General features: G+C 52.5%; 3 protein-coding genes across 3 annotated transcripts in view; 2 read left to right on the top strand and 1 right to left on the bottom strand.

Moving 5' to 3' along the window:
* Positions 1-6: 6 nt before the first annotated feature.
* Stat6 (signal transducer and activator of transcription 6) lies at positions 7-5,769 on the top strand. Its single transcript, XM_059245350.1, has 11 exons — positions 7-88; positions 412-618; positions 2,011-2,105; positions 2,204-2,340; positions 2,652-2,798; positions 2,988-3,051; positions 3,155-3,259; positions 3,379-3,462; positions 4,189-4,254; positions 4,343-4,471; positions 4,549-5,769. Exons 2-11 carry the CDS (start codon positions 457-459, stop codon positions 4,736-4,738), a joined length of 1,179 nt encoding a protein of 392 aa, XP_059101333.1. The 5' UTR covers positions 7-88; positions 412-456; the 3' UTR covers positions 4,739-5,769.
* Nab2 (NGFI-A binding protein 2) lies at positions 5,717-11,938 on the bottom strand. Its single transcript, XM_059245347.1, has 7 exons — positions 11,232-11,938; positions 9,032-9,905; positions 8,524-8,657; positions 8,167-8,218; positions 7,937-8,069; positions 7,530-7,721; positions 5,717-6,577 (listed from the first exon to the last, which is right to left on the bottom strand). The coding sequence occupies exons 1-7, from the start codon at positions 11,312-11,314 to the stop codon at positions 6,468-6,470; spliced, it is 1,578 nt and encodes a 525-aa protein (XP_059101330.1). The 5' UTR covers positions 11,315-11,938; the 3' UTR covers positions 5,717-6,467.
* A 9,724-nt stretch (positions 11,939-21,662) lies between these two features.
* The window catches only part of Nemp1 (nuclear envelope integral membrane protein 1), a 24,276-nt gene continuing 19,953 nt past the window's right edge, over positions 21,663-25,985 (top strand). Inside the window, exon 1 of the mRNA XM_059245171.1 lies at positions 21,663-21,832. Within this exon, the coding sequence (XP_059101154.1) occupies positions 21,706-21,832 (127 nt within the window). The 5' untranslated portion in view covers positions 21,663-21,705. The remainder of the gene's footprint in view (positions 21,833-25,985) is intronic.

The following is a 25,985-nucleotide window of genomic DNA, read 5'->3' as shown; positions in this document are numbered from 1 at the left end:
GTCTCTGCCCTTGGTGGTCATTGTCCACGGCAACCAAGACAATAATGCCAAAGCCACCATCCTGTGGGACAATGCCTTCTCTGAGGTGGTAAGGAGAGACTCGGAGTGGGAGACAGGGGCCGGGTGGATTCTTATGCAGTAAGACAAGGTGCTGTCCTAGCTGGTAGGTGGCAGGCGGGCTCAAATGTGTTAACTTAAGTCTTTCTGGTGGGTCTGCTTTTGGGCTTCTGACGTCTTTCCATGCTGGTCTTAACAGCTGGCATGCCATGGCACCACAAACAGCTGTTGAGGAATCACTGTTTGTGGGTCAGCTTGGACAGCAGTGTTGTAAGGGCAGCTCAGGGAATTGGGAAGAATGAAGGCCACTGGAGGAAGGATTAGCCATGTTCTCTCTCTCCTTCTTTCACCCAGGACCGTGTGCCTTTTGTGGTAGCTGAGAGAGTGCCCTGGGAGAAAATGTGTGAAACTCTGAACCTCAAGTTCATGGCTGAGGTGGGGACCAGCCGGGGACTGCTACCAGAACACTTCCTCTTCCTGGCCCAGAAGATCTTCAATGACAACAGCCTTAGTATGGAGGCCTTCCAGCACCGTTGTGTGTCTTGGTCACAGTTCAACAAGGTCATTTCCCTGCTCTTTCGATTTCCTACCCCAAGCTCTTCACCTCTGGGGCGCTCGAGACCTCCCTAGTCTCCGCCCAGGGATAGACTTTTAGGGTCTTCACAGTGCCGCCATCATGTTGTGACCCAGAGAGAAAACACTTCCGTTCTGTGGCATTCTCTGGCATCGCTCAGTTTTGGTCTGGGGACCCTATTCCTTTCTTTTTTTTTCTTTTTTTTTTTTCTTTTTTTAAGCAGTGATTCACATGATTCAGTCAGATTGTGGGCAAACAGAGCTCTGATTTGAAAAATGACTTTGACCCATTAGAAAAACGGTCTATTGCAAAACCTAGGTGAAATCACACAAGACCGTGTGGGACTTAACTGCTGCCATGTGCGGACAGCTCACTACGTACCAGGCACAGTTTCACACTTCATGTACGTTACCTACCTTAATCCGTCCGACATCCCTTTCGGGTAGGTGTTATTTGTAAGTCTTTCAAGGATGACAAGCCTATGCTTAGTGAGGTCTTACGGTTTGTTCCAGGTCTCAGCGCAAGTGACACAGCTCAGGTGGAAACCCAGATTTCTTCTTTCTTTTGACTTAAGGTCTTGATGTGTAGCTCAGGCTAACCTCAGACTCACTGTACAGCCCAGGCTAGCCTTGACCTCAAGTTCCTCCGGCCTTAGCCTTCAGCCTAGGTACAGAAATTTCCCGGCATGAGCCACCATGCTCAACAGGAGCCCTGTATTTCTGACTTTTCGTATTAGCTGCTGTATTTTTCTGTCTCCAAAATGACGTGGCTCAAGATTGAATCGGATACAAGAACAGAGAAAGGAGAGCTTATGTCTCTGCCCTGGGTGGTCATTATGCTCAGCCACCAAAACAAAGCTGAAGTTATCTCTCATGATACAATGCCTTCCTTCCCCTGGCTCCCACTTTCAAACAAACAAACAGAAAATGGACGGTGGGGGAGAAGCTCATGTACCCAGAGAATGCATTACTGAAGAGAACAGGACAGCAGGACAATGATAGGCAATCATCATCTTCCGCTGGAATGGGCCTTTACCAGGCCCCACTGAGGACAGAGTTTAGCAGAGTGATTATGAGGGGCTGCCATGCTAGACTGCTTGACTCAAATCTCGATTCTGTCCTTTACTGGTAGCGTGGACCTTGGGAAGTCACTTACCTTTCTCAGAATCCATTTAATTGCTATGGTTATTATGTTATATCCAAATAAATTAATATACAGCAAAGCCCGAAGGAATGTCCAATGTGGTCAAGGTAAGTGGTTGCCATTGATGGGCCTTAGGTTCACTTTGGTCCTCACCCTTTGACTCTCATACTCTCAGCCCTGTGCCCGCTCCAGCTGGGCCCCTCCCCTACTCACCCCTGTTCGTCTCCACCCTTCAGGAGATCCTGTTGGGCCGTGGTTTCACCTTTTGGCAGTGGTTTGATGGTGTCCTAGATCTCACTAAACGCTGTCTCCGGAGCTATTGGTCAGACCGGTGAGTCCCTGGCCCCAGAAGGCGACGCATCTGTACCCATGGCTCCCTCTCTGCACCCAGTGTGTCCACATCCATGTCTCCTCCTTCACTCTGCCCAGGCTGATCATCGGCTTTATTAGCAAACAGTACGTCACAAGCCTTCTCCTCAACGAGCCAGATGGAACTTTCCTCCTCCGCTTCAGCGACTCTGAGATTGGGGGCATCACCATTGCCCATGTCATCCGGGGTCAGGATGGTGAGTCACCACAGCCAGCCCTCCGGCTCCATGCTGTGTTCTCTTGGGTTCCTAGGGAAGGAAATGTCCTGGCTATCCTTGATGTCCACCTGACCTTTAGGAAGTTCTTCTTTAGGTCTGACTTCTTGCCTTCCTCCTATGGTCTCGCCTTCAACTCCCACGGCAATGGGCGTGAATGAGTCTCCTTCACGCAAGACTTCCACCCTAGGTCTTCTCTCACAGGCCGTGGTGGATTGAGAATGGGTCTTGTGTGGGGCTGGGGGAAGAGAAGTGTGGGCAGAGGAGACCTTAGGGTCTCATCCCTCTTGTAGGCTCCTCACAGATAGAGAACATCCAACCATTTTCTGCTAAAGACCTGTCCATTCGCTCACTGGGGGACCGAATCCGGGATCTTGCTCAGCTAAAAAACCTCTACCCCAAGAAACCCAAGGATGAGGCTTTCCGGAACCACTATAAGCGTGAGCAGGCAGTTCTGATTCCTCCCGTCACCCGCTCTCTCCCTGTTCCAGCTGTACCCCTCTGTCTGCCTGGGTCATCCTTGTCTCCCTCCCATCTTGCGGCCCCGCCCCCACCTGCCCATCAACCTTCCCCTTCCCACCTCCTTGGTAGTGGGGTCCACCCCAGTTCTCCTTTCCTCCCCACCACAGCTGAACAGATGGGCAAGGACGGGAGGGGTTATGTCTCAACTGCTATCAAGATGACCGTGGAAAGGTGAGTGAGAGGGTGTGGATGGTGGGTGGACACTGGGGGCTGGCACTTATCTGTAGGAAGGAGCGGCCTCTCTCAGTCACACGAGCTTCCTTCTCTCTTTCAGGGACCAGCCTCTACCTACTCCGGAGCCCCAGATGCCCGCCATGGTACCACCTTATGATCTTGGAATGGCCACTGATGCCTCTGTGCAGCTCGGCTCAGATATGGGGTAAGGAGGTGGAGAGACAGGGAGGGGGCTGGCACACGCCAGCAGGCCTTTCAGAGGAGAGACCGGGTGTGGGGTTGTCAGGGGAAGGGCTTGCATCAGAGTCTGCCTTCTTCCCTCAGGTACCCTCCACAGTCTCATTCCATCCACTCATTTCAAAGCCTCCCCCTAGAAGAGCCAATCAATATGCTTCCAGCCTTTTCGGAGTAAGTCGGAGCCTGTGGAGGATGAGGTGGGGCAGCATCCGATCACAGTGGGTAGTGGGGCTTATGTGGGAACAGCAGCACAGGCAGACCCCTGTGTGTTTATGGGAGTGATGCCTAAGATTCGGATCGCTAGGGGAAAATGATAATAATGACATTCCCTGCTGCTGAGGGAATGCACTGAACACATGCTGAGTGTGTGTGCTCTACCATTGAGCTGCCTCCCAGCAGTTGTGATGGTTTTTGTTAATCTTTATTATCCTTGAAATGGCCTAGACCTTGTCCTTCCCCAAGTAGCATTAAGTTGCTTAATCAGCTCTTAGTCAAGGGCTTTTCTGTCTTCCTGGGAGCTGATGTGGAGTGGGCCTAGGAAACAGAACCATGGTTCAGTCTAAAGAAACATTGGGCATGCCAGGCGGCAGAGGCAGGTGGATCTCTGAGTTTGAAGCCAGCCATTTCTACAGAGTGAGTTCCAGGACAGCCAGGACGACACAGAGAAACCCTGTCTGGGGGGGGGGGGAGTAACATTGGAAATTGGAAATACACACACACACACCGTTTTTTAGGGGAGAAACCTGATCTAGGAGCCTGGGAATGGCTTGCTGAGGGAATGCTGGTCAGTGAAATGCTAAGTCAGGATAAGGCCCGACAGCTTGTTTCCTGACTCACGGGTCTTGATTGGCAACACTCTGCCTGCTTCTCTTCCTATTTTCTCCTTCCTGCTTCCAGGCCTCACCTGCAAATGCCCCCCAACATGAGCCCGATGAACCTACACTTTGACCAGCCTCACCCCCAGTAAGTGACAAAACCCCTCCGGACCCCACCCTCTCCATGCCTCCTCCCTTGCCAACCCCTGCTAACGTCCTCTCCTGGCCCCTGGCAGGAACCTGCTGCAATGCCAGCCCCAGGAGCATGCCGTGTCCAGCCCTGAACCCCTGCTCTGCCCAGATGTGACCATGGCAGAGGACAGCTGCCTAGCTCAGCCTGTGGGAGGTTTCTCCCAGGGCACCTGGTGAGTAGGAGCCTGGGGGTGAGGGCTGGGAGACTGGGTGCCGGGTCTGCTCCACTACTTTCCCCTCCTCCTTGCAGGGTTGGCGAAGACATGTATGCTCCCCTGCTGCCTCCCACTGAACAGGACCTCAACAAGCTGCTCCTGGAGGGCCAAGGGGAGGCAGGAGGAGGGCCCTTGGGCGCCCAGTCCCTCCTACAACCATCTCCTTATGGGCAATCCGGGATCTCAATGTCCCACCTGGACCTAAGGACCAACCCCAGTTGGTGATCCCAGCTGGCGAATCCCGGACACAGAGCCTCTGCTGTCTCTATATGGACCTGCCCTGGACACCTGCTCATGCAGGCGCCTCCCATCTCCAGCTGTTCCTTGGTCAGGAGGAAAGAACTACCAGGAGAATGCATGGCATATGGGACCATTGCACTCCGTCCTTCCAGCACATCAGGGCCCCTTTTCCGACACGGGAAGGATGTTCAGGCTCTAATGTGGTAACAGGCACCCGTGTGCCGGCGCGCGCGCGCACACGCGCACACACACACACACAGAGGACCAGAACATGCTGGGCAGGAAGGGACTAGACAAGCACAGGTTAGGGTACCAAGGGATCCTGTGTTGAGGCAGGGCCTGGGACACACATGCACAAACAGGTAAGACACCATGCCACGGACAGAGGGCATAGACCTAGGGCATTGAAGCAGGGGTTCAGGAGACCCTGGGTGGGAGGAAAAAGGGGGCCTAGGTATATGGTTACTGGTGTGGACTTCGCCTAGATTAAAACACCAAGTTCCTCCAAAATCTTACCGTCAAGAGGCTCTGTGACGGCCCAGACTGTGCCTCGCAAGAGCTAAGCTTTGTGTGTAGCTGTGCTGACGTTGACCCGAGACATGTTAACCTATAGATGTCACACATTCACTCTATGACCACATAGACCATGTATCTCTGCTTCTGCCTGTGCGACAACACGTATTTGAAAGGCTGAGACGGTGTGAGAGTCACACCCAATGCCATTTTGGGTGTAACTATGCAGCTGTGACATGTGCGTGTAGCTATGGCCTTGGTGACTCAATGCTTTCCCCGTTTCCCAGGGCCCTGAGGACTGAGGAGGGGTACAAGCCTTGCTGTGTAACGCCCTGGGTGCCCCAACTACTCTCTCTTATATTTTTCTGTCCACTGCCGGCTTCTCTCCACTTCTCTCCACGTCTCATGCAGTCCCTTTTCCCTCACTGGGGGGAGAAGGGGGGTCATGGATCCTAAGCCATAAAATAAATTTTATTCCAAAATAACAAAATAAATAATCTACTGTACACAATCTGAAAAGAAAGACACTCTAAGTGTTTTGACAGGTGCTGCATCCCTGCTGGCCTGAGGAGACCCAGGGTCCAACCCAGGCCTCTAAGGGGCTGGTCCGAGGGGAACTGTGGGGGAACCCTCACACACAGTACAAGAACGAACTGCTGGGAGGAATGGGCAGGGGGATGAGAATGGGCGGGCAAACCGCAGCACTTGTTAAATTAAAGAAACGAACTAGAAGCACAAAAAAAAAACAAACAAACCCAAAACGGGGAGGGGAGACCCAGTTTTCCCAGGCCCCCCAGTCTCAGGGCCAACGGTGCCATCTTCAGTGGCTAGACCTTTCCAGGAAGTTCTTCCCACACGTCCAAGCTGGACTCCAGCGGCTCCTACCACTGGTGGACACCTGGAGGATGGGTGTGTGTGGTGAGGGGAGGGAGAGCCCCAGCAGGCTGGAGGCAAAGTCCATGCCCCTGAGCCGGGTGAGGGCGCACCTTGCACCCTCCTGGTGCCATCTGGCCAGGCCCTTGCTTGTTATTGCTTGAAGCCCCATAGTCCTGTGCCCATGGGGCAGATGGGTGGCAGAGGGGCAGCAGAAGGATCCTTCTAGGGTGGTGACTAGAGTCCGAAGACGGAGAACGCGGTGGGGGGGGGGGGGAGTCTAAGTGAGCCAGAAGCCTGGGTCCTGGGTCTGAGACATCCCCACTTTTCACTGCCGGCTGGCCTCTGCCTCCACTTTCACACTGCTCCTGCGACCCTCCACCAGAGCCGGATGAGGTCCTGGGGCCGGGCATCGGTCCAGCAGGCCTTCCTCGAATTCTGTAGGGGAAAAAGGTGTAGGTCAGGAGACAGGGGTGGAGGCTGAGCGAGGCCAGGCACAGAAAAACGCACGCGGAAGACGGTGGCATCTACCCCATTTACTCCATTACTGCCTCCTGCCCACTGCGTGTGTATGGGGGTTCCATGCCCAAGTGTATGTGGCTCCCCCTCTTATTTTGGTTGTGTGTAGCTCTCTGTCTCTGCGTGTCTCTCTCTTTCTCTGTCTCGCCCGCCTCTGCTCTGCTGGAATTTCTGGTTCTGTCAGGAGCTGCGGGGGCGGCTTGGCTCTGACCTCTCCCTTCCCCCCTCCCCAGGCTCAGCCACCCCCGACTCATCTCTGGCCCCCTCCCAGGCCTCACCCACCCTACAAATACCGCCCCCTCCTCCCCGGAGTTTTTGGTAGCCAAATCAGGGGAAACACAGGAAGCTAGACTCCCAGCTTCTCCCTCAAGAAAAAAAGCCCCCCCTCCAGTCCCCGCCCCCACTCCCCACCCACGCAGAGTTTAAAAATACCAAGCCAGGGTTGGTGGCTTTGTCTACTGCGTCACACTCAGCCCAGCGGCTGCCCGGCCCTCTGCCGGCCCACTCCTTTCCTAGCCACACACAAAGCGCCCAGCTTTGGGCTCCTTGGCTCCCAAGCTGGGGAACCCTATCCCCACAACTCCCCGCGACTCCACCCCCCCCCCCTGCATTAAGCTGTTCTTGCCAGGCTCCCCTTGCTGCTGACTCTGTTCACCCCTCATTCTGTTCTCTGCTCCCCGTCCAAGATCCCCACCTGGCTCAGACCCTCCCGCATGGAAACGACCCCACGGCAGCTTGCCCCCGCTGCCGGTCGGTCTGTCTGTCTGTCTGTCGTACCCCTCCTCGGCCTCCCCTCCGGTCCTAGAAAACGAGGACCCGGTGTGGGCGAGTAGCTGGGGTGCTCGGGGACACACCGCCGCCGCTGCCTCACCTGCGAGGGGCGGCTTCGCAGGCACACAGGGGCTGAGGCGGCCCACGCGGTCGTGGGAGACGAGGCGGGCGAGCCGCAGCCCCTCGTCCATCAGTGTCTGCTGCAGGATGTGGCGGCTCCACAGCCCATGCGCTGGCAATGCCAGGGGCAGGTCAGCAGGGGGCGGCGTCAGCCTGGGGCACGACCCCACAGCTGTGGGCATGGGCACTGGTCAGGTCAGGGGCTGCCGCCAACGGTACCCACCCTCAACCGACAACTCACTCCCGTAGGTCCTTCTGCCCCCGTCCAGCCAGACCTCCCAGCCGCCAGCCCGGTTCCAGGCAGCTGACTCCCAGCTCGCGCCTGCAACCCACCCGCCCACCCACTTCCCCCCTCCTCCCAAGGTGAAGGACTTGTAACGCACTCACCCTGCAGGTGGCCATCTAAACTCTCCCCAGACAGACTGGCGCTGTCCTCCTCTAGGCTGGGACGGTACGGGGGTGCATAGGACTCAGGGCCTGGGGGAGGCTGCTGGATTTCAGTATGACTCTGTTCCCCAACCTGTGGACGGACGCCCAAAATTAGGAAATGAGGTCTTAGCAAGGCTGTGGTTGGGGTAGGCTGTCCTTCCCTGCCCTCCCCACCCCCAACACCATACCTCTTGTTTCAGTTTCTTCAGTGGTGGGCCTAATAATTCTTCAGAGTGGAGCCTAGGAGAGAGTAAGGAAGGTGGGATTAGGGAGGGCCCCAGAATGCACAGGGCACACAATCTGGCCAGGAAACAGGCGTTACTTAAAAACTCCACAAAGCTGCTGGATAACAGGAATCTTCAGTCAGTCATTATTGCGGGGCTTGGGAGTACAGAGCAGGCCTCACACAAGCTGACTTGGCATAGGACAGGCAGGGTGGGTGGGAGGCAAGCCCAGAGCTGCCCAAGCTGAGCTGCGAGGTAGGGAGACTTCCAAGTCCTTGGCATGATTCCAACCAAAGGCGGCCCAGGGAAAGGGGGTCTCACCTGGATCCCTTCAAGGAGGAAAGGTAGGTGCTCTCTCGGGCTACTTGGCGCGACAGGGAGAAGAGTTCTACCCTTCGAAGTAAAAGTGTGTTGTCCCTCATGCAGAACTGGGCTGCAGCCTCATTGATGGTCAGCTGTGGCAAGAGGGTAGCCAGCGTGAATCCCGATTCTCCCGCTTCACCCCCTCCCTACCAAAGGAGGCCCATCCAAAGGATGCTTGCTTTAAAAACAAAACCCAGGCTTCCTGAGGCTAGAGGGTAGGGTAGGGACACGGCATCCTGACTAGGGCCGCCTCTACGTCTGGGGAGGCCTTCGGAAGCACAGGGCTGAACAGTTGGGCTCACTGTTTCTTGTTTCCCCTTCGGTAAAGCAGCATCTGGGGCCGGTGTGTGGGGAACTTGGGTGACCAAGGGGACCATGATACAGAGCTTGAGAATGCCAGAATCCTCAGAGGCGAAGGGACCGAACCCCTGGAGTTAAGGGCGGTCCTGAGGACCCAGGCCCTCACCTCATGCAAGCTAAGCTGTTTGCCCTCTCGTCTCTTGGAATCCAAGCGGCCGTAGATGATGCTGTACTTTCGGATCTCCTCCTCTTTCTGGCTGTCGTTATCGTCCATCTCAAAGATGTGGCCCACACTCCGAGCCAGCTTCTTATTCAGCTTCAGCAGGGATGTGACCTCTCCGGCATCACCCCTGGGGAAACTCCGGAAGATCCTCTCCACACTCTCCACCACCATCCGTACCATCTCTGGTTCCAGGCGGTCTGGACCACCCCCAGTCCCACCTGCAGCCACCCCCCCAGCCACAGTCCCCTCAGGGACTCCTCCCCCTGCGGGTGGGGAGAAAGGGGGTGACCCAGCCTCCTCTTCTCCTCCTGCTCCGACATCAGACTCTGGAGTGCTCTGGCCTGGCCAGATCCGGGGATCCCCTGCCCCAGGTCCTCCGGGGAGCGGCGACAGCTTCTCTCCAAGTTCAAGGGGACTCTTGGGGCTAAAGCTTCGGGTGCTGCCTGCCTTTTCTCCCGGGCTCCCATGCCCATTGCTCATGCTCCCTTTCCGAGTACCCGCCGTCTCAGAGATCTTGAAGAGTGGGATGCTGGAGACAGGTACGGCAGGCACAGGCTGGCTGAAGAGCCCCGGGTTGGTGGCCCATTCTCTCAGAGCTTTCTGCAGACGTCGGACATGGAGTGGCTTGGTGGCCATGCCCACCAGTGCCATGATTTCCAGGAACTCCTCCTCACCCGCTTCACACAGCTGCTGCACATCATCCCCTCCCTGCTGGATGAAGGTCTCGTAGTAGGAAAGGAGGTTGGCACGCTGCAGGACCCGATACAGCTGCAGCTCACCCAGTGTTCGAGGCAGGGCCATGGCTGGAGCACTTGCCCTGAGAAGGAAGGGCAGGAGAGAGGCAGTGAGTACAAGTGCCCCTGCTGGGTACCAACCCACACTAACAATTGTCCTCTCTTTCCTGCCTCCTCCTCATCCCTGCTCTCTTTTGAATGCTTTACTCTGCCCAGTGCCCAAGGCTGAGCACACTGAGAACTGAGCATTGCTCAGAGGCATAGCCATGCCCATGCCGTCCCAGACTAGCCAGAAGCACCGAAAGCCAGTGGTGCTTTATCTACAGCTCTCCGGAAAACCCTCATCTTTCACTTTGATCTTTCTGGTCTGGGGCAGCACAGTCTTGAACACTGAGGCCCACTAGCATTTCCCTGAAATGGCTAGACCCATCTTCCCCCAAATTACAGTCCTTACTTCTCCCCTAAACACTCAGCAGCCTCAACATTACTTAATGTAACATCCCACATTAAAGTTAACTCAGGAAACCAGGGGCTCTACTCCTTGCCCGGGTAGCTGAGAGGGAGGGGTGTGGCCTCTTCCTTGGCTTTTCAGTGAACCCTTGCTCCCCGGCCCTCCGTTTTGGGGATTAGAAGTTACTGCACCCTCCTAGTATCTGTCCCAACTTTCCAGGCTGCCCAGTACCCTTCAGTGGCTCCCCTCCCTTTGTGGGGCCCTTCCCACTCTCCAGCAAGCCCCTCTCTGCTTCTCAGGCAATGGGGGAGGGAAGCCTCGATTGTTCTGCTCCGGGGCCGTTCTTCCCACACACTCCTACGGCGGCAGCGTCTGTGGGCGAAAACCGCCTGGGGGCTCCCGCCTACTCTCTTCTCCCTCGTTTTCCACCCTGATCTTCGGAAGGGAGTGCAGGAGCGGCTGAAGGCCTCTTGAGGAAGGGTCTGCACACGGAGACTACCCCCTCCCTACGCTGTGGTCACTTATGAGAAGGGACGTCCGAAGCACACCCCCCAAACGAACCACCTTCTCCCGGACCTAGGGATGGCGCGCTCCCTTCCAGTGACCCACTAAGCCAGCTAAGCGCCCCCACCCCTCGCACTGTTGTGAGATCAAGGTCTGGAGCTTCCCCTGGCGCTTGGGGACATTGCAGGGGGCTCCCGTGTCAGGTCATGCCCACTGAGCAAGTCTGGAATGGAAAACGAGGCAGTACTCTATCGATCGTCTCCAGGTTCATCGGGTCTTTGTTTGCTCCCAAGGTCCCCTAATTTGAACACTCACCCCCTTTTCCCATCAGTCTCCACCTCCCACCCCCGTGCCGCTTCTTCATGTCCTCTTTTCGACCTCCACCCTCCGGACCCCAGTCCCGAGTCCAGCTCCACCCATCTCCACTCCCCGACACCTCCTTTTGCTCACTAACTTGAGTCTGGGCTGCGGGGTCCGGCGAGTGTTATCCCCTCGGCCAGGTGGTTGCTCCGCTGTGGGAGAGGGTGCTCTGTGCATGGACGGCCAGGGATCACCCGTGCCTCCCCTCTCCGTTCCCGGCGCCTGCTGCCCGCTGCGCTCTGCCGGGCGCGCGCGTCCCCGGTCCACCGCTGTCCGGGCTCCGTCCCTCCCTCCACGTCTCCTCTCTCCGAGCCTCCGCGCCTCTGTGTGCGCCTCTGCCCCCACCTCCCCGGCTGCGCTTGCCGCCTCTCCGCGCCTCCTCCCCCGCAGGACGCACGGGGAGCGAGGCCGGGCGCTGCGCTGGCTGCCGGGCTGGCGGGAGGAGGGCGTGGGCAGAACCGGGGGCTGGGACCGGAGGCGGGGGGTGGGAGCCCAGGCCTCCGGGCCTCCGAGAGGCTGCTGCGGAGACGGAGGGGAGGAGACTTGGGGGTGGGGGGAAGGTGTGGAGTAGGAGGCGGAGGCGGGGACTCAAGAGTCGGGCGCCAAGTTGGGGACCGAGGTGACCGAGGCTGGGCTGTGGAGGGGAGGGGGGGGGGGAAGCTTGGGGACCCAACGGGCGGGGCAGGTCGCTCCGCGCCGCCCACGCCGGATGCACAGCCGGCCCTCTCTGCGCCCACGTACCCACGTGAGCGCCCCGCCGGCTACATTCCTACTCCCTGCACCACTCCTACCCGTGAGCCGAGAGCGCGGTTTCACAACCACGCACAAGTATACAAAGACACAGGAGCGCACGTACGTGCACACGCGTCTAAACAACAACGCGGACGCCCGCAGTTGCCCACGCTCCGGCCGCGCCGCCGCCGAGCCGTTCGTTTGAATGCTTAGAAGTGAGCGGTGAAAAGTTGGCGAAGGCTCGGCGGTGCGGTGCCTCCTGCTCTGCTCCCCCAGATGGTACGCTTAGGGTTAAACCTGTGAGCGCCGGGATGCGCAGGAATCCCTGCGGAGTCTCAGCACCCTTCTCTGGCCCTACAAGTTGTAAATTTGAAGAGGCGGCCCTCAGAAACCTTGGTCGCCTCCCTCCCTCCCTTGCATCTAGTTGTCGAAGTTTACCTAGGTGGGTTATACTAGAGGCTACAACTTACTCGAGCGTCGATTAGGCACGTCGGGGTTGGCTAGGTAGGGCATGGATGGGGATGCCATGCCTTCCTCTATTCGTGGCACCCTATTTTCTGATGACCAGGCCTTATGGCTTGGACGATGGGGTGGCCAAGCCAGGGAAAGGCGGCTACCTTGTCTGGGGTCCTACGTTACCGGACATCTCCGGACAGCGTGATGGAAGGTGCGGGAGAGGCTAGGCTGAGTCTACGACACAGCCCACCGTGGAGGAGGAACGCCTTCAAGGAGCCCAACCCCCTCCGTTTCTTCTAGCCCCATCTGGTTCCCATTACGCACGCCCACGGCTGGGAGGGCTGGGGGGGGGGGTACTGGGCACGCGGGGGCTGTGTAGGCCTTGGGGGGAAAAGGGTGGTGGGGAGCGTGGCGGCCTGGCCAGAGGCAACGTCCCTGTAGTTGGAAACCTCAGCTCCGCCCCTCTGTTCCGCACTTGCGAGTGGCTTGCCCTGGCAGGGCGTGGGCGGCGTGGGCCGGGGCGGGTTCTACATTCCAGATTCATTCCAGACTGGCGAGTGGCGGGAGGGGGGTGTGGGGGGGATCTCTCGGTTTCCAGTGGAGGGATGGGTTACTTTATCGAGGAGGAACGATCCCAATAGCTTAGGGTTTTGTCTTCATCCCATTTAACGCCCCACGGAGTAGAGAGAGATGGGAGGGAGGAGCTGGTATGGAGGGCGCGACTAGACGGCCTCCCTTGGAGGTGCTCCCGGACCCTTCGGTGCGTGTGTGCGCGCGTCTGTGCGCGGCACCCCTCCCCCACTCGCCGTCCGGTTATTTTGGAGTCTGGGCTGCCAGCGCCGGCCCCGGGTTTCCTCGTGCCCCCGCCCTCCCCCTGCCCACGCTCCCCGTGACGCACATCCTCCGCCCACGCGGCTTTCGCTCCAGGCACCCCCCTCCCTCCCACAGGCCCCCTTGGGGTGGCACCGAGTCCTGGGGTCTAGGGAGAGAGGGCAGCGGGTGCAGCGGTAGGGGGTGGGGAAGGGCAGGGCTTGAAGCCAGGGAGCTGGAGCTCCCTGGGTTTCTGGTCCGGGTCCAGGAAAGAGGGTGATGGAGCGGGGAGCCGGTTCTCAGGCCTTCGCTCCCGGGTTTGGGACCAGAAAAGGAGGAGAGGGGACAGATCTCGCTGAGACACTTGTCCGGCTCCCTTTGGAAGTCGGAATGGGTCCCGACGCGAACCTGTGAGAGTGAAACTACCGGGTATTATCTGTAGCTTCGCTTCTCAGGACTTGCGGTGGGGTGTAAGCAGAGACTGTGTGTGGAAACTGTCAATGGTAGAACGCTGGTCCGATCGATCGAGGACTGTTGACGCTGTTCTGAGTTTACGTGTTTGTTTCTTTATCTCTTTTGTGTATCTGTGTGTCTGTAGGACTGTATCCGAGTCCTTATGTGTGTATTTTAAAATACATACATTAAAAAAAAATACAAAAAGCAACATGGACTTGTCAGGCCCCACCAGAGGCCCAGAGCGCCCCCGCAGCCCGCAGCCGGAGCTGCTGAGATGTCTGTTCTTCGCTTTCCTCCCACTGCTAACCACCCCCACACACCCGCCTACTCTCTTCCGCTGAGAACAAGGAATTTCCAGCCTTTAGCAAAGTGTGTTTGTGTGTGTGTGTGTGTGTGCGCGCGCTCGCGCACAGACAGGTGTGTGTTGGGGGTTGACAAAAGGGGAGTGGGGACAATTTTTTTTTTTTTGTATTTCTTTTTCTGCCCAGACTCTCAAGACCACATCCTTACCTGCTTCTCCAGCCCTCCCACCCTCGGTCTCAAAGGCAGAGTAGACCAACTGATGTCATTTAACCAAAGTTTTAAGGTTCCCCTTTATTGTCTGCAGTGGTCTGTTCTAGGAAGGGAAACTATCCCCAGTCGTAGTTCTTAAGGAAAAGGGTGGACGAGACTGAAGAAGGGGGAGAGTGGGTGGAAGCGGAGTGAGGATACTGCGTGCCAGGATTGTCTTCTCAGGCACGTGGAGATTTTCATCTAGCAGATTGCTCCGCTCACTCCTCCCCCCACGCCGTCACCTCACCCTGCCAAATGAGACTCCCTCAGCAAGGTTTGGCTCGAATGCACCTCCCTGCCTCGGACCTCACTCCCTTCTGGACCCTCCTCCTCCTTGCTTCCAGGCAGAATTAATTCCTCCCACCCTCTGTGGGTGACATTGTTTTCTGTGTCCTTTAAGAAATGTGTTTTATTTCATGTGTGTGTGAGCCTGAGTGTGTGTGTGTGTGTGTGTGTGTGTGTGCGCGCGCGCATGTATACATGTATACATGTATACACCACATGTATGCAGGAACCCACTGGGCTGGCACATGGATGCTGGAAACTGAACCTGGATCCTCTGCAGGAGCAGGGAGTGCTCTTAACCCCCGAGCCATCTCTCCAGCCTACCCTGCTGCTTAAAAACATTTCATGTGTACCTGGGTGTATGTATGTGCACCATGTTTTGTGAAGGACCTCACAGAGGTCAGAAAAGTCATTGGATCGTCTGGAACTCGAGTGACAGATCATTCTGAGCTGCCATGTGGGTGTTGGAAACTGAACTCAGTCCTGAAAAGCAGTACCCCTTAACCACTGACCCACCCCTCCAGCTTGCCCTGCCCCCCCCCCCCCCCCCGTTTCTTTTTGAGGCAGGGTCTTTCTATGTAGTCCTGGGTTTCACTATGAAGCCAGACTGGCTTTGAACTCACAAAGATTTTCCCTGCCTCTCTGCCTCCTGAGTGTCAGGATTAAAGGAGTGTTCCTCCCACCCCCACCCCAACTCTGTAACCCTGACTGGCCTGGAGCACAGTATGTAGAACAGACTGGGTTCAAATTCAAAGATCCACCTGCCTCTGCCACTGGAGTGCTGAAATTAAAGGCTTGCACAACCAAGACAGTCTTCTGTGCCCTGCCCCCCTTTAGTTTACAGTGAGCCTTGTAAGTCTAGCTTGTTGATGTCCTGAGATGTCCACTAAGCTGGTAAATTAACATACCAAGTACTCTAGGTAGAAGGCTTAAATCCTTGCTGGGAGTCGAAAAATACAAATAAAAAATAATGAGACTCCTTTCTCCATTTTGAATACTATGCCAGAATTCATCATTTAGGAAGTGCTACTCTTGGATTTACTTTGCAAGAAATACTTCACCTCTCAAAAGTCATCCTAGCCTGCACCTATAAGGAACTCACAGGCTGATAGAAGAAATCACCATGTAAACAACAACAGTGAATAATCGGAGATAAATGTAGAAGGTGAGAGGTCTAGTCTTCTGTGGGAATTCTTTTTTCTTTTTGAATCATTTTAGAAAGATTCATTTATTTATTATGCATATAGTATTCTGCCTGCATGTATGCCTGCACACCAGGAGAGAGCGCCAGATCCCATTACAGATGGTTGTGAGCCACCATGTGGTTGCTGGGAATTGAACTCGGGACCTCTGGAAGAACAGCCAGTGCTCTTAACCTCTGAGCCATCTCTCCAGACCTTTTGTGGGAATTCTGGCCAGCAATGATCCCCTCACCCTCTCCACTCCACCCCTGCTTCCACCCCCTCCCCACCGCTGTCAGGCTGCCTGTTTAAAGGACTGAGATAGAGCCGGGCGGTGGTGGCGCACACCTTTAACCCCAGCACTTGGGAGGCAGAGGCAGGCGGGTCTACAGAGTGAGATCCAGGAAAGGCGCAAAGCTACACAGAGAAACCCTGTCTCAAAGAAAAAGAAAAAATTGAAGTATGAAAAGAAGTTTTCCAGGAAGAAAGGCAGTCAAATAGAGAAAGACAAGAACATTGGCTTGCATGGAGGCATGAAACAAAACCAAACTTTTCAGAAACTAGAAATTAATATTCACTGCGATGGGTGGTGGCTATTAGAAATGAAGATGTGTGTAGGACATTACATTAAGTTGGTTATAGACCATTGTGTCTGAAGCTGTGGTTTGGGACCAGACCAGTTATAAAAATATCCAACCTAGTCCTGTGCTCTGTTTTTCATTTTCCTTAATTTTCCAGCTTATGGTTTGTGCCTGCCTGTGTCTCTGCCACCTGTGTGCAACACCCAGGGGAGCCAGAAGAGGGTGCTGGGTCCCTGGGACTGGAGTTAGAGACAGTTGTGAGCCCCCTGTGGGTGTCGGGGAACAAACCCAGGTCCTCTGGAAGAACAAGTGCTCTTCACTGCTGAGCCATCTCTCCAACCCCTCCTTCAACTGAAAAAAAAATTTTTTTTAATTTCTTTTAATTTTTGAGACAGGGTTTATGTCGCCCAGGCTAACCTTGAACTTGGCCTGCAACCCCTGTATTCCCAGCACTGAGGCTGTAGAGCTGTGCCAGTCTGCCTAACTGTCCCTACTATTATAAAACACACTGAAGGTGCACTAAAGATGACTCATATCCAGTAAACGTAGAGCTTCTTTGTTTAGTTGCTATTAATCTTTTAAAATAGGGCTGGAGAGGCGACTCGGCAGTTAAGAGCACTTCCTGCTCTCCAGGAGGCCCTGAGTTCAGTTCCCAGCACCCACATCAGGTGGCTGACAACTACCTGTAACTCCAGCTCCATAGGATCTGACACCCTCTTCTGGCTTCTGTGGACACCTACACTCACATTCCATACCCCCACACAGACACTCACACATAGGTATGAGAAAAACAACACAAAAAATCTTCTATTTAGTCAGGCGTGAGGCAGAGGCGGGTGAGCTCTGTGAGTTTGAGGCAACCCAGGCCTACAGAGGGAGTTACAGGTCACCCAGGGCTGCATAGTGAGACGTATGTTAAAAAAAAAAAAAAAAAAAAAAAAAGACAAAATCTTTCTAAATATACGTGGTTTCTGAAATTTTCTCCATTTGATGAGTATCAGATACCAAACAACATCAAACGTTGAATAGTGTTATAGTTATTTCTTTTTTAAATATGTGTGCGTATGGATGTTTTACCTGCGTGTCTGTGCACCACGTGTGCAAGGTGCTTGTAGAGGTCAGAAGAGGGTGTCGGACAGTCCGGAATCGACATTACAGATGTGTGAGCAGCCATGTGGGTGCTGCGACTCTGAGCCGGGTCCTCTGGAAGAGCAGCCGGTGCTCTTCACTGACGAGCCATCCCCAGCTGTAGTTTCTTTACGGCTGGTTAGAGACGCGGTGGAACCATAAAGATTCTAACAGGGAGTGGAAGGGATAGGCCTGCATTTAGGAGAAACACTAGGAATGCCAGCAAGATGGCTCCCAGGGCAACTTCAGGACCTGTGTGAAGGTGGAGAGAATGGACTCCACAAAGCTGTTCTCTGACCGCCTGCCCAAATCACGGGCATCCACATACGATTATTTTCCCCCCGAAGCGGGTGAGGCAGAGAGACGGCTTGGCTCAGCGAGTAAACTCACCTGCTTCTAGGCCCGAAGACTTAATTCCATACCGGTGACTCACATGGTGGAAAGAGAGAGCCAGTTCCTGCAAGCTGTCCCCCGGCCTCCACATGCGCTCCCTCCCCTAAATAAGTTTAAAGAAGTAACTGAAATTTTTAAAAATCAGGGAGGAAAGCATGAAAGAGAGTAAAAGACTTTCTCACTTGAAAAAGCCAGTCAGAGTGTCAAGGTGCTGGGTGGCGTCAGCGGCGAGGGAAAGGGCAGACTGAAAAGACAGAACACAAAAGCACTGGGATTTGGTGATTGATTGGTCCGCTTATAGTCACCAAAGAGTCATTGTCTTCAGTCCTTTACAATTCTTGTTTGTTTGTGAGACAGGGTTTCTCTGTGTAGCTTTGGAGCCTGTCCTGGAACTCACTCTGTAGACCAGGCTGGCCTCAACTCACAGAGATCCGCCTGCCTCTGCCTCCCGAGTGCTGAGATTAAAGGCCTGCGCCACCACTGCCCAGCTAATCCTTTACAATTCTTACATCCAAAAATTGTGATAAATAATTTTTTTTCATAACTTACTTGGTAATAAAACCTAGTTCTGGAGGCTGGGGATATAGCTTCATGGTAGAGTACTTGCCTAGCTCCTAGGAGACCCTTTTCGGTACCCAACATAGAAAACAAACAGTCAAAACCAAGCCCATCTAGGCTGACCAGAATTCATTTCATGACAGAGAACTTGAACAAAACCTGCAGAAGTACACTTGTTTTTTTTTTGGTTTTTCGAGACAGGGTTTCTCTGTGTAGCTTTGCGCCTTTCCTGGGACTCACTTGGTAGCCCAGGCTGGCCTCGAACTCACAGAGATCCGCCTGCCTCTGCCTCCCGAGTGCTGGGATTAAAGGCGTGCGCCACCACCGCCCGGCCAGAAGTACACTTTTATTCATCCTCTTTCATTTGCCTTAGCACGACACCACTACTCATAGATATTATTATAGAAACACTGACTGTTGTCCTAGATGACATTAGGATTGCTCTTGCCAGGCAGTGGTGGTGCACGCCTTTAATTCCAGCACTCAGGAGGCAGAGCCAGGAGGGTCTCTGTGAGTTCGAGGCCAACCTGGTCTACAGAGTGAGATCCAGGACAGGCACCAAAACATCAAGACTACACAGAGAAACCCTGTCTCAAAAAAACAAAAAAAGAAAAGAAAAGAAAAAAAAAGAAAAAGGATTGCTCTTTTATATAGTGAATACGCCCCATGTTATCCTTCTAAATTCAAAAAAGTTCTCAAGCGTATTTACCATCCATATTTCATACCTATTTACTCATCAGTCTTGGCCTGAGTTTTTTTTTGGCTATTTTCATAAGTGAGAGCCACCTGCAGATAATGAATATTCATTGTAGCTTTTGCTATATAAAATGCTGAAGGTGATTCTTGAAATGTTTTGAGCAGTATCTTCAGTATTAAAAGAAAGACACAAGCCAGGCAGTGGTGGCACACGCCTTTAGTCCCAGCACTTTTGGGAGGCGGAGGCAGGTGGATCTCTGTGAGTTCAAGGCCTGGTCTACAAAGAGAGTTCCAGAACAGCCAGGGCTGTTACACAGAGAAACCCTGTCTAGAAAAACCACAAATAAATAAATCTAAAACAAACAAAAAACCCAAAAGAACATAACTGAGAAATGAAGAAAAGGCCTAAAAGAAAAAGGAAGTGTGCCAGGCTGGTGACACATGCCTGTAATCCCAGCACGTGGCAGGCAAAGGAAGAAGGATCGCTGAAAGTTTGATATTAGTCTATACAAGTTCCAGGACAGCCAGGGCCATATAGCCAGACCTTAGCTTAAAAAAATGCACATATATAAAATCTATATGTGTCACATGCATTCTCATCCATATATTTACATACACAAGTGCATTGCTAGAATTTACTTTTTAAAAATAGCTTTGACTTACTTGAACACTGAAAGGATAGTGGAGACTTTCCATATATCCATTTCCCCCTTATTATCTTCCACTGATAGGGTACATTTGCCACCCTTAGTGTATATTACTCATACTAAGAAAAACAAGCTTAGCCCGGCGATGGTGGCACACGCCTTTAATCCCAGCACTCGGGAGGCAGAGCCAGGCGGATCTCTGTGAGTTCGAGGCCAGCCTGGACTACCAAGTGAGTCCCAGGAAAGGCGCAAAGCTACACAGAGAAACCCTGTCTCGAAAAACCAAAAAAAAAAAAAAAAAAAAAAAGAAAAAAGAAAAAAAAAGAAAAAACAAAACAAAACAAAACAAAACAAAAAAAACAACCAACCAAACAAACAAACAAAAAACCCCCCAAAAACCAAACCAAACCAAACCAAACCAAACCAAACCCCAAGCTTATGTAGTGGGTAGCTGTTCCAGCTTTGACCTTGAAACACTGCCCTTAGTGTGACAGCAGGTAACTGCAACATCTGACCTGCTCCTGGGGTGTGGTGGAGAGGAGACCCCTTAAGACCCTAGGTGCTTTCATCCTTCTCTCTCTCTGTCTTTGTCTCTGTCTCTCTGTCTCTCTCTCCTCTTACCCCCTGTCCCCTACTCTCCTTCCCTCCCCCCTCCCTCTCTCCCTCCTGGTCCTGGAGGCTGAACTGTAACCTCATCTCTCCCGGATCCTGTAACCGACCCCTTATTGGCTGTAAGTTACCCCAGAAATAAACCCCTCTTGATTACCAGATAAACTATGTGGAATTGCCTCGTTAATAATAGTGATAAGCTTAACATTTTTCTTTTTAAAAGTTATCAGTAGTTATGTCTTGCTATGTGTACACACGAATGCAGTGCCCTTGGAGGCCAGAAGAGGGCGTCAGAACCCCTGGAGCAGGAGTTACAAGAGGTAGTGAACCACCCAAAGTGGGGGTGCTGCAAGAGCTGTACATACTCCTAACTGTGGGGCTGGATCTGCAGCCCCTGTTCACAGTTTTGCCAATAGTTACTGAGCGCAAATCTGGTTTTTGGTGCATTAGGCTCCTTCCCATTACATGGCTTAACTTTTGTAGGCCAGGCGGAGTACGTGTACACAAAAAACACGAGGCTCTGAAGGTGGGCAGGGAAGAGGTGACTCGTGCTTGTAATCTCTGTTTGGTTTCCTCCGGCTTGTGCCCCCCACCCCACCCCCCAGGTTCCAAGATCTATGACATTGCATGTAGTCTACTTGCTCTCCCTTATGTGGGATATCTTAAGTCTTCCCTTGTTTCAGATGAACTACTTTTGTCTTTGGCTTCCTTTTAAATGGAGTTGATAAACCCCCATCTTGATTCTCACCTGTTTCGGTCCAAAACCCAAACCCCCGTGACTGATGCTTTATTTCTGTGGCGCTGGTGATTGAAAGCAGGGCCTTGAGCATGGTCCAGCTACATCCCCAGTCAAAAAAGGGAACTAGAATGATTTTTGGTGTCTTGTTTTCTAGTGTTGGGGATCCAAGTCAGGGCCTTGCGCATGCTTGACGTGCTCTACCACTGAGGTACATTCTCGGCTCTACCACTACGCTTTGTTTTTCCTACGACTACGTTTTAAAACGTTGTTCATGCCTACAAAACCTTGACAGCGCACAATAGTCCTGTACTTAGGTTGAAATCTTTTCAGAACTTTGGCTGTCAATCATTTTTACCTTAAAAAACTGTCACGTCAGAACCTTATTCGTAAAGAAAGAGTTACCATTGGCTTGCCCGTAATTAGTAAAAAGACCGACGTAGAAAGGAAAGAAAAACCAAGAGGGAACGGAGTTTCGATGGGAAGACGCAGTCCAGGCGGGCCTCGCCCATTCTGGTTTCCTATTGGGCAAGCTCCCCATCCATCTCCCTTGTAAATAAACCGGGGACGGAAGCGGGTTGGGTAAAGGGTGGGCTCTTCCTGTTGCCATTGCTAGGGGGTTGGCGTTGCCAGGAGGCGTGGCTTTGAGGGGCGGGCCTCGCAGCTGATTGGCTGCCGGCGCCGCTTATCCGGGGGGACGGTTGCCGAGGAGGGGCTCGCGAGGAGGCGGCGGCGGCGTGAGGCACCCATGGCGGGAGGAATCAAAGTGGCGGTCTGGTCGGCCGTTGGTCCCGGGCCCTGGTGCTGGGGGCCCGCGGGCAGTGCGGTCGCCTGGCTGCTCTTAGTCCTCTTCGGCTGCGTGGTCTGCGGCTCAGGTACCACCCGGGCAGCCGCTGCCGGGAGGGCGGGTTCGAGGGCGGCGTCCTTCTTGGGAAAGTGGGTTTTATCTCCGGGGCGCGGCCCGTTACTCGGCGGCGCGGCGCGGGATGCCGAGGGACGCGCGTCGGGGGCCGGCGGTCGTCCGGACCGAGGCCACGTCCCGGGGCTGCCCTCGGTGGGAGCCCGAGGAAGGGAGGCCTGGCCGGGCGGGACTGACTGCGTGGTGCTGCTGGGGTCCCCGGACGAGGTGTGGGGGCCGTGAGGAAGAAACGCCCCGCGCACTCAGTTTACCCAGAACACCGCAGGGGGAGGTGCGCCCAGGCTCGACACTGTGGAATAGGTTAGACTTCTCCTAAACGGTTTCTCGAGACAGGGTCTCTCTGTGCAGCCCCGGCTGACCTGGATCTCACTCTGTAGCCCAGGCTCGCCTCGAACTCACAGACATCCTCCTGCCTCTGCCTCCCGAGTGCTGGGGTTAAAGGCGTGTGTTGCCACCACCGGCCCGGTGACTACTGCTCTTGTTAGGACCCTCCTCCAGAACAGCCCCTGGGATGGTTATCGTCCAGTTGCTCAGAAAAGATAGACGGGCCACCGGCTTTGAATAAGGGCATCTTTCCCTAAGTTTACTCCTTCTTTCAAGCACGTTCATTTTGTACCTGCTGCTGAACAGTCAACTCTGGACTGGGTAGGAAACTTATTTTGTGCTTCCGTCCAGAAAAAAATTAAAAAGCTTGTAAGAAATAGATTATTATTATTATTATTATTATTATTATTATTATTATTATTATTATTATTATTATTAAACACTCCCTTGTTAAAATTAGTGGACAGGAAAATAAGCGATGTTTGCAAACGTCCACTGGAGGGAGTAGCAACTCCAGAAAATAATCGGCGCTTATAAGCACACGTTATGTACTCATAGCGCCCCCTCCTGTTCCTGCCTATCACACGCTCTCGATTGTGGCTTAGATCGTTTAACACACCCATAGTATGTTGTTCAAAAGGGACTGAAAACTTCTTTTTGCGAAGGGAGTAGGTGTCCAGGAAGGACACTTTGACAGATGCAGGGCCCAGAGGCCTAGAATAGCATTTGGAAGAACTAATATCTGAATGAACTTTTGGAATGGGGCCTTGAGTTGTGAAGAAATAAGAAAATATTAAGAACAATAAGCAAAGCCGGGCAGTGGTGGTGCACGCCTTTAATCCCAGCACTCGGGAGGCAGAGCCAGGGTATCTCTGTGAGTTCGAGGCCAGCCTGGTCTACAGAGCGAGTTCCAGGACAGGCTCCAAAACTACACAGAGAAACCCTGTCTCAAAAAAAACCAAACCAAAACAAGTACCATAAGCAGTTCCCATCTTTGAAGTTTCTTTTACAGGGTACTGGGGGATTGAAACCTAAAGCAAAAAGCCAGGCTTAAGTGGCACAGACTTTAGTCCCAGCACTCGGGAGATCAAGGTAGGTGGATCGTTTGAGTTTGAGGCCAACATGGTCTACATAGTGAGTTCCAGGACAGCTGGCACTACATAGTGAGGCCCTGCCTCAAAACAAACAGTAAAAAAGAACCCTAAAGCAAACTTTTCTGCCTGCTTGATTCCCTGCCCTTTTATTGAGTCAGGGTCTTAGCATGTTGCTCAGGCCGCTTTGGAACTCACTGTGTAGTTCTAGCTAGCTTGCAACTCAAGATCTTGCTGCCTCATCCTCCAGAATTCTGGGGTCACAAGCATCACAGCCAGGCTCCAAAGTTCCTTCTGGGAAGGGAGGCTCAGGGCCTTTGCAGACAAGTAATCTCCAGGGACAGCTCAGGGAATGATGACCCGATTGTGTGTGTATAAAGAGCGTCGTGGTGGTGCACGCCTTTAATCCCAGCACTTGGGAGGCAGAGGCAGGTGGATCTCTGTGAGTTCAAAGCCAGTCTGATCTACAAAGTGAGTTCCAGGACAGCCTTGTTACACAGAGAAACCCTATCTCGAAAAGCCTAAAAAAAAGCAGTCTTGTGACTTCTTAAAAGCTAGGTACTCGGGCTGGAGAGATGGCTCAGAGGTTAAGAGCACTGGCTGTTCTTCCAGAGATCCTAAGTTTAATTCTCAGCCACCACATGGTGGCTCACAACCATCAGTAATGAGATCTGGTGCCCTCTTCTGGTATACATTGTATACATAATAAATAAATCTTTTTTAAAAAAAGCTAGGTACTCAAATGGTAGAATGGAATTTTATTCAAAGGATCATTTCTTGTCACTCTAAATTCTGGAAACATTTAATTCTAAGAATAATTGGTGTTTTTAGACTATTTGGCAAGTATTAATCCAGTTATTTATAAAGAAGGAGGCAAAACCCTTGCAGTTTATGTCAGTTGTGTCTGTGTTTTTGTGTTGGAGCATATTCAGGAGGGTTCGTGTGCACATGTGAGCATGTGTAGGCCAAAGGTTGGGATCTGTTGTCTATGTAAATCCCTGTCTACCGTATTTTTGGGACAGGCTCCCTCACTGGGCCTGGATCTTAGAGATTTAGTTAGAGTTGGATCCATGAAACTAATAGTGGAAGGCGATAACTGACTCCATTGTGTCCTCTGTTCTCCACATGTATGCCAGGATGTATACACACACGTTCACATACATCCTACATATACACAATAATGGTGATAATAAGATTAAAAAGAGATCTCTAAGCTTAAATTCATATTTTATATTTGGATTTTGAAGGATAAATTTTAAATAAATTTTTACTTTACTAATATTAGTAGCAAAGCTGGGGATTGAACCTAGGGCCTCAGGCATTCAGTGTTAGTGCTCTACCACTGAATTTCAGTTTTAGCCCTTTTAATTTATTTTTTGAACAGGGTCTTACTAAGTTATCCGTGCCTTTTTATTTTTAATTTATAATTTGTATTGGTGTGAGGTGAGGATCTGGTTTATTTTTCAAATAATCATTTGTCCCAGCATGTAATTTAATAATACTTTACTAAACCCACTTATTGAAGATGGTAGGTTTTAAAAACAGCTTTTATTAAATTTGTTCTTTGACAAATTCATACATGTGCTGTCTGTCTGTCCTGATTACCATTCCCTCCCAGTCTCTAGCCCCACTCAGCCCGTGCTCCTCCCTGCAAGTCCCTTTCCCTAATTCGTACACTTTTGTTTGCTTTGTCCCTGACTTTAGCTGGGGCAGTGGCTATGGTCATGGATTTGGAATTACCTAGTGGAGCCTAGAAAGATGGCAGCTTTGGGGCTAGCTGAATCATGGTGGGTTAAGGTGGAACTTTGATTTTCTTTGGAGGAAGAGTGCAGTTGTCCTGGTTAGGGTTGTCATTGAAGTGATGAGACACAGCCTGCACCTCCACAGCACTATCTGTTATGGAAGGACATCAGGGCAGGGACTCACACAGGGCAGGAACCTGGAGGCAGGAGCTGATGCAGAGGCCATGGAGGGGAGCTGCTTACTGGTTTGCTCAGCCTGCTTTCTTTATAGAACCCAGGACCACCAGCTCAGGGATGGCACCACCCACCATAAGCTGGGCCCTTCCCTGTTAATCACTAATTAAGAAAATACTCTAGGGCTGGAGAGATGGCTCAGTGGTTAAGAGCACTGGCTGTTCTTCCAGAGGTCCTGAGTTCAATTCCCAGCAACCACATGGTGGCTTACAACCATCTGTAATGAGATCTGATGCCCTCTTCTGGCCTGCAGGTATACATGCAGACAGAATACTGTATACATAATAAATAAATAAATCTTTAAAAAAAAAAAAAAAAGAAAATACTCTACATGCTTGTCTACAGCCCATTCGTGTGGAGTTATTTTCTCAACTGAGGCGCCATCCTTTCTGTTGACTCTAACTTATGTCAAGTTGCCATAAAACTGTCCAGCACAGCAGTTAACTTTTTTATTACGATTTATTATTTACTTATGATTGTGGGTGTGGGTGTGAGCATGTGTGCCACACAGCTTTCATGTGGAGGTCAGAGGACAACTTGTGGGAGTCAGATATCTTCATGTGAGTCCTGGGATAAAGCTTCAGACTTGGTGGCAAGTGCCTTTACTTGCAGAACTATCTAATTGGATATCTGTGTAAGATATAATATTGGAGAAATTAATTTATTTAATTATTTTCTGTGTATGAGTGTTTGCATGTGTGTCTGTGCACCATGTGCA

This window comes from Peromyscus eremicus, chromosome 18 (assembly GCF_949786415.1).
Source record: "Peromyscus eremicus chromosome 18, PerEre_H2_v1, whole genome shotgun sequence".
NCBI lineage: Eukaryota > Metazoa > Chordata > Mammalia > Rodentia > Cricetidae > Peromyscus > Peromyscus eremicus.
This window is presented reverse-complemented; position numbering and strand designations above follow the sequence as displayed.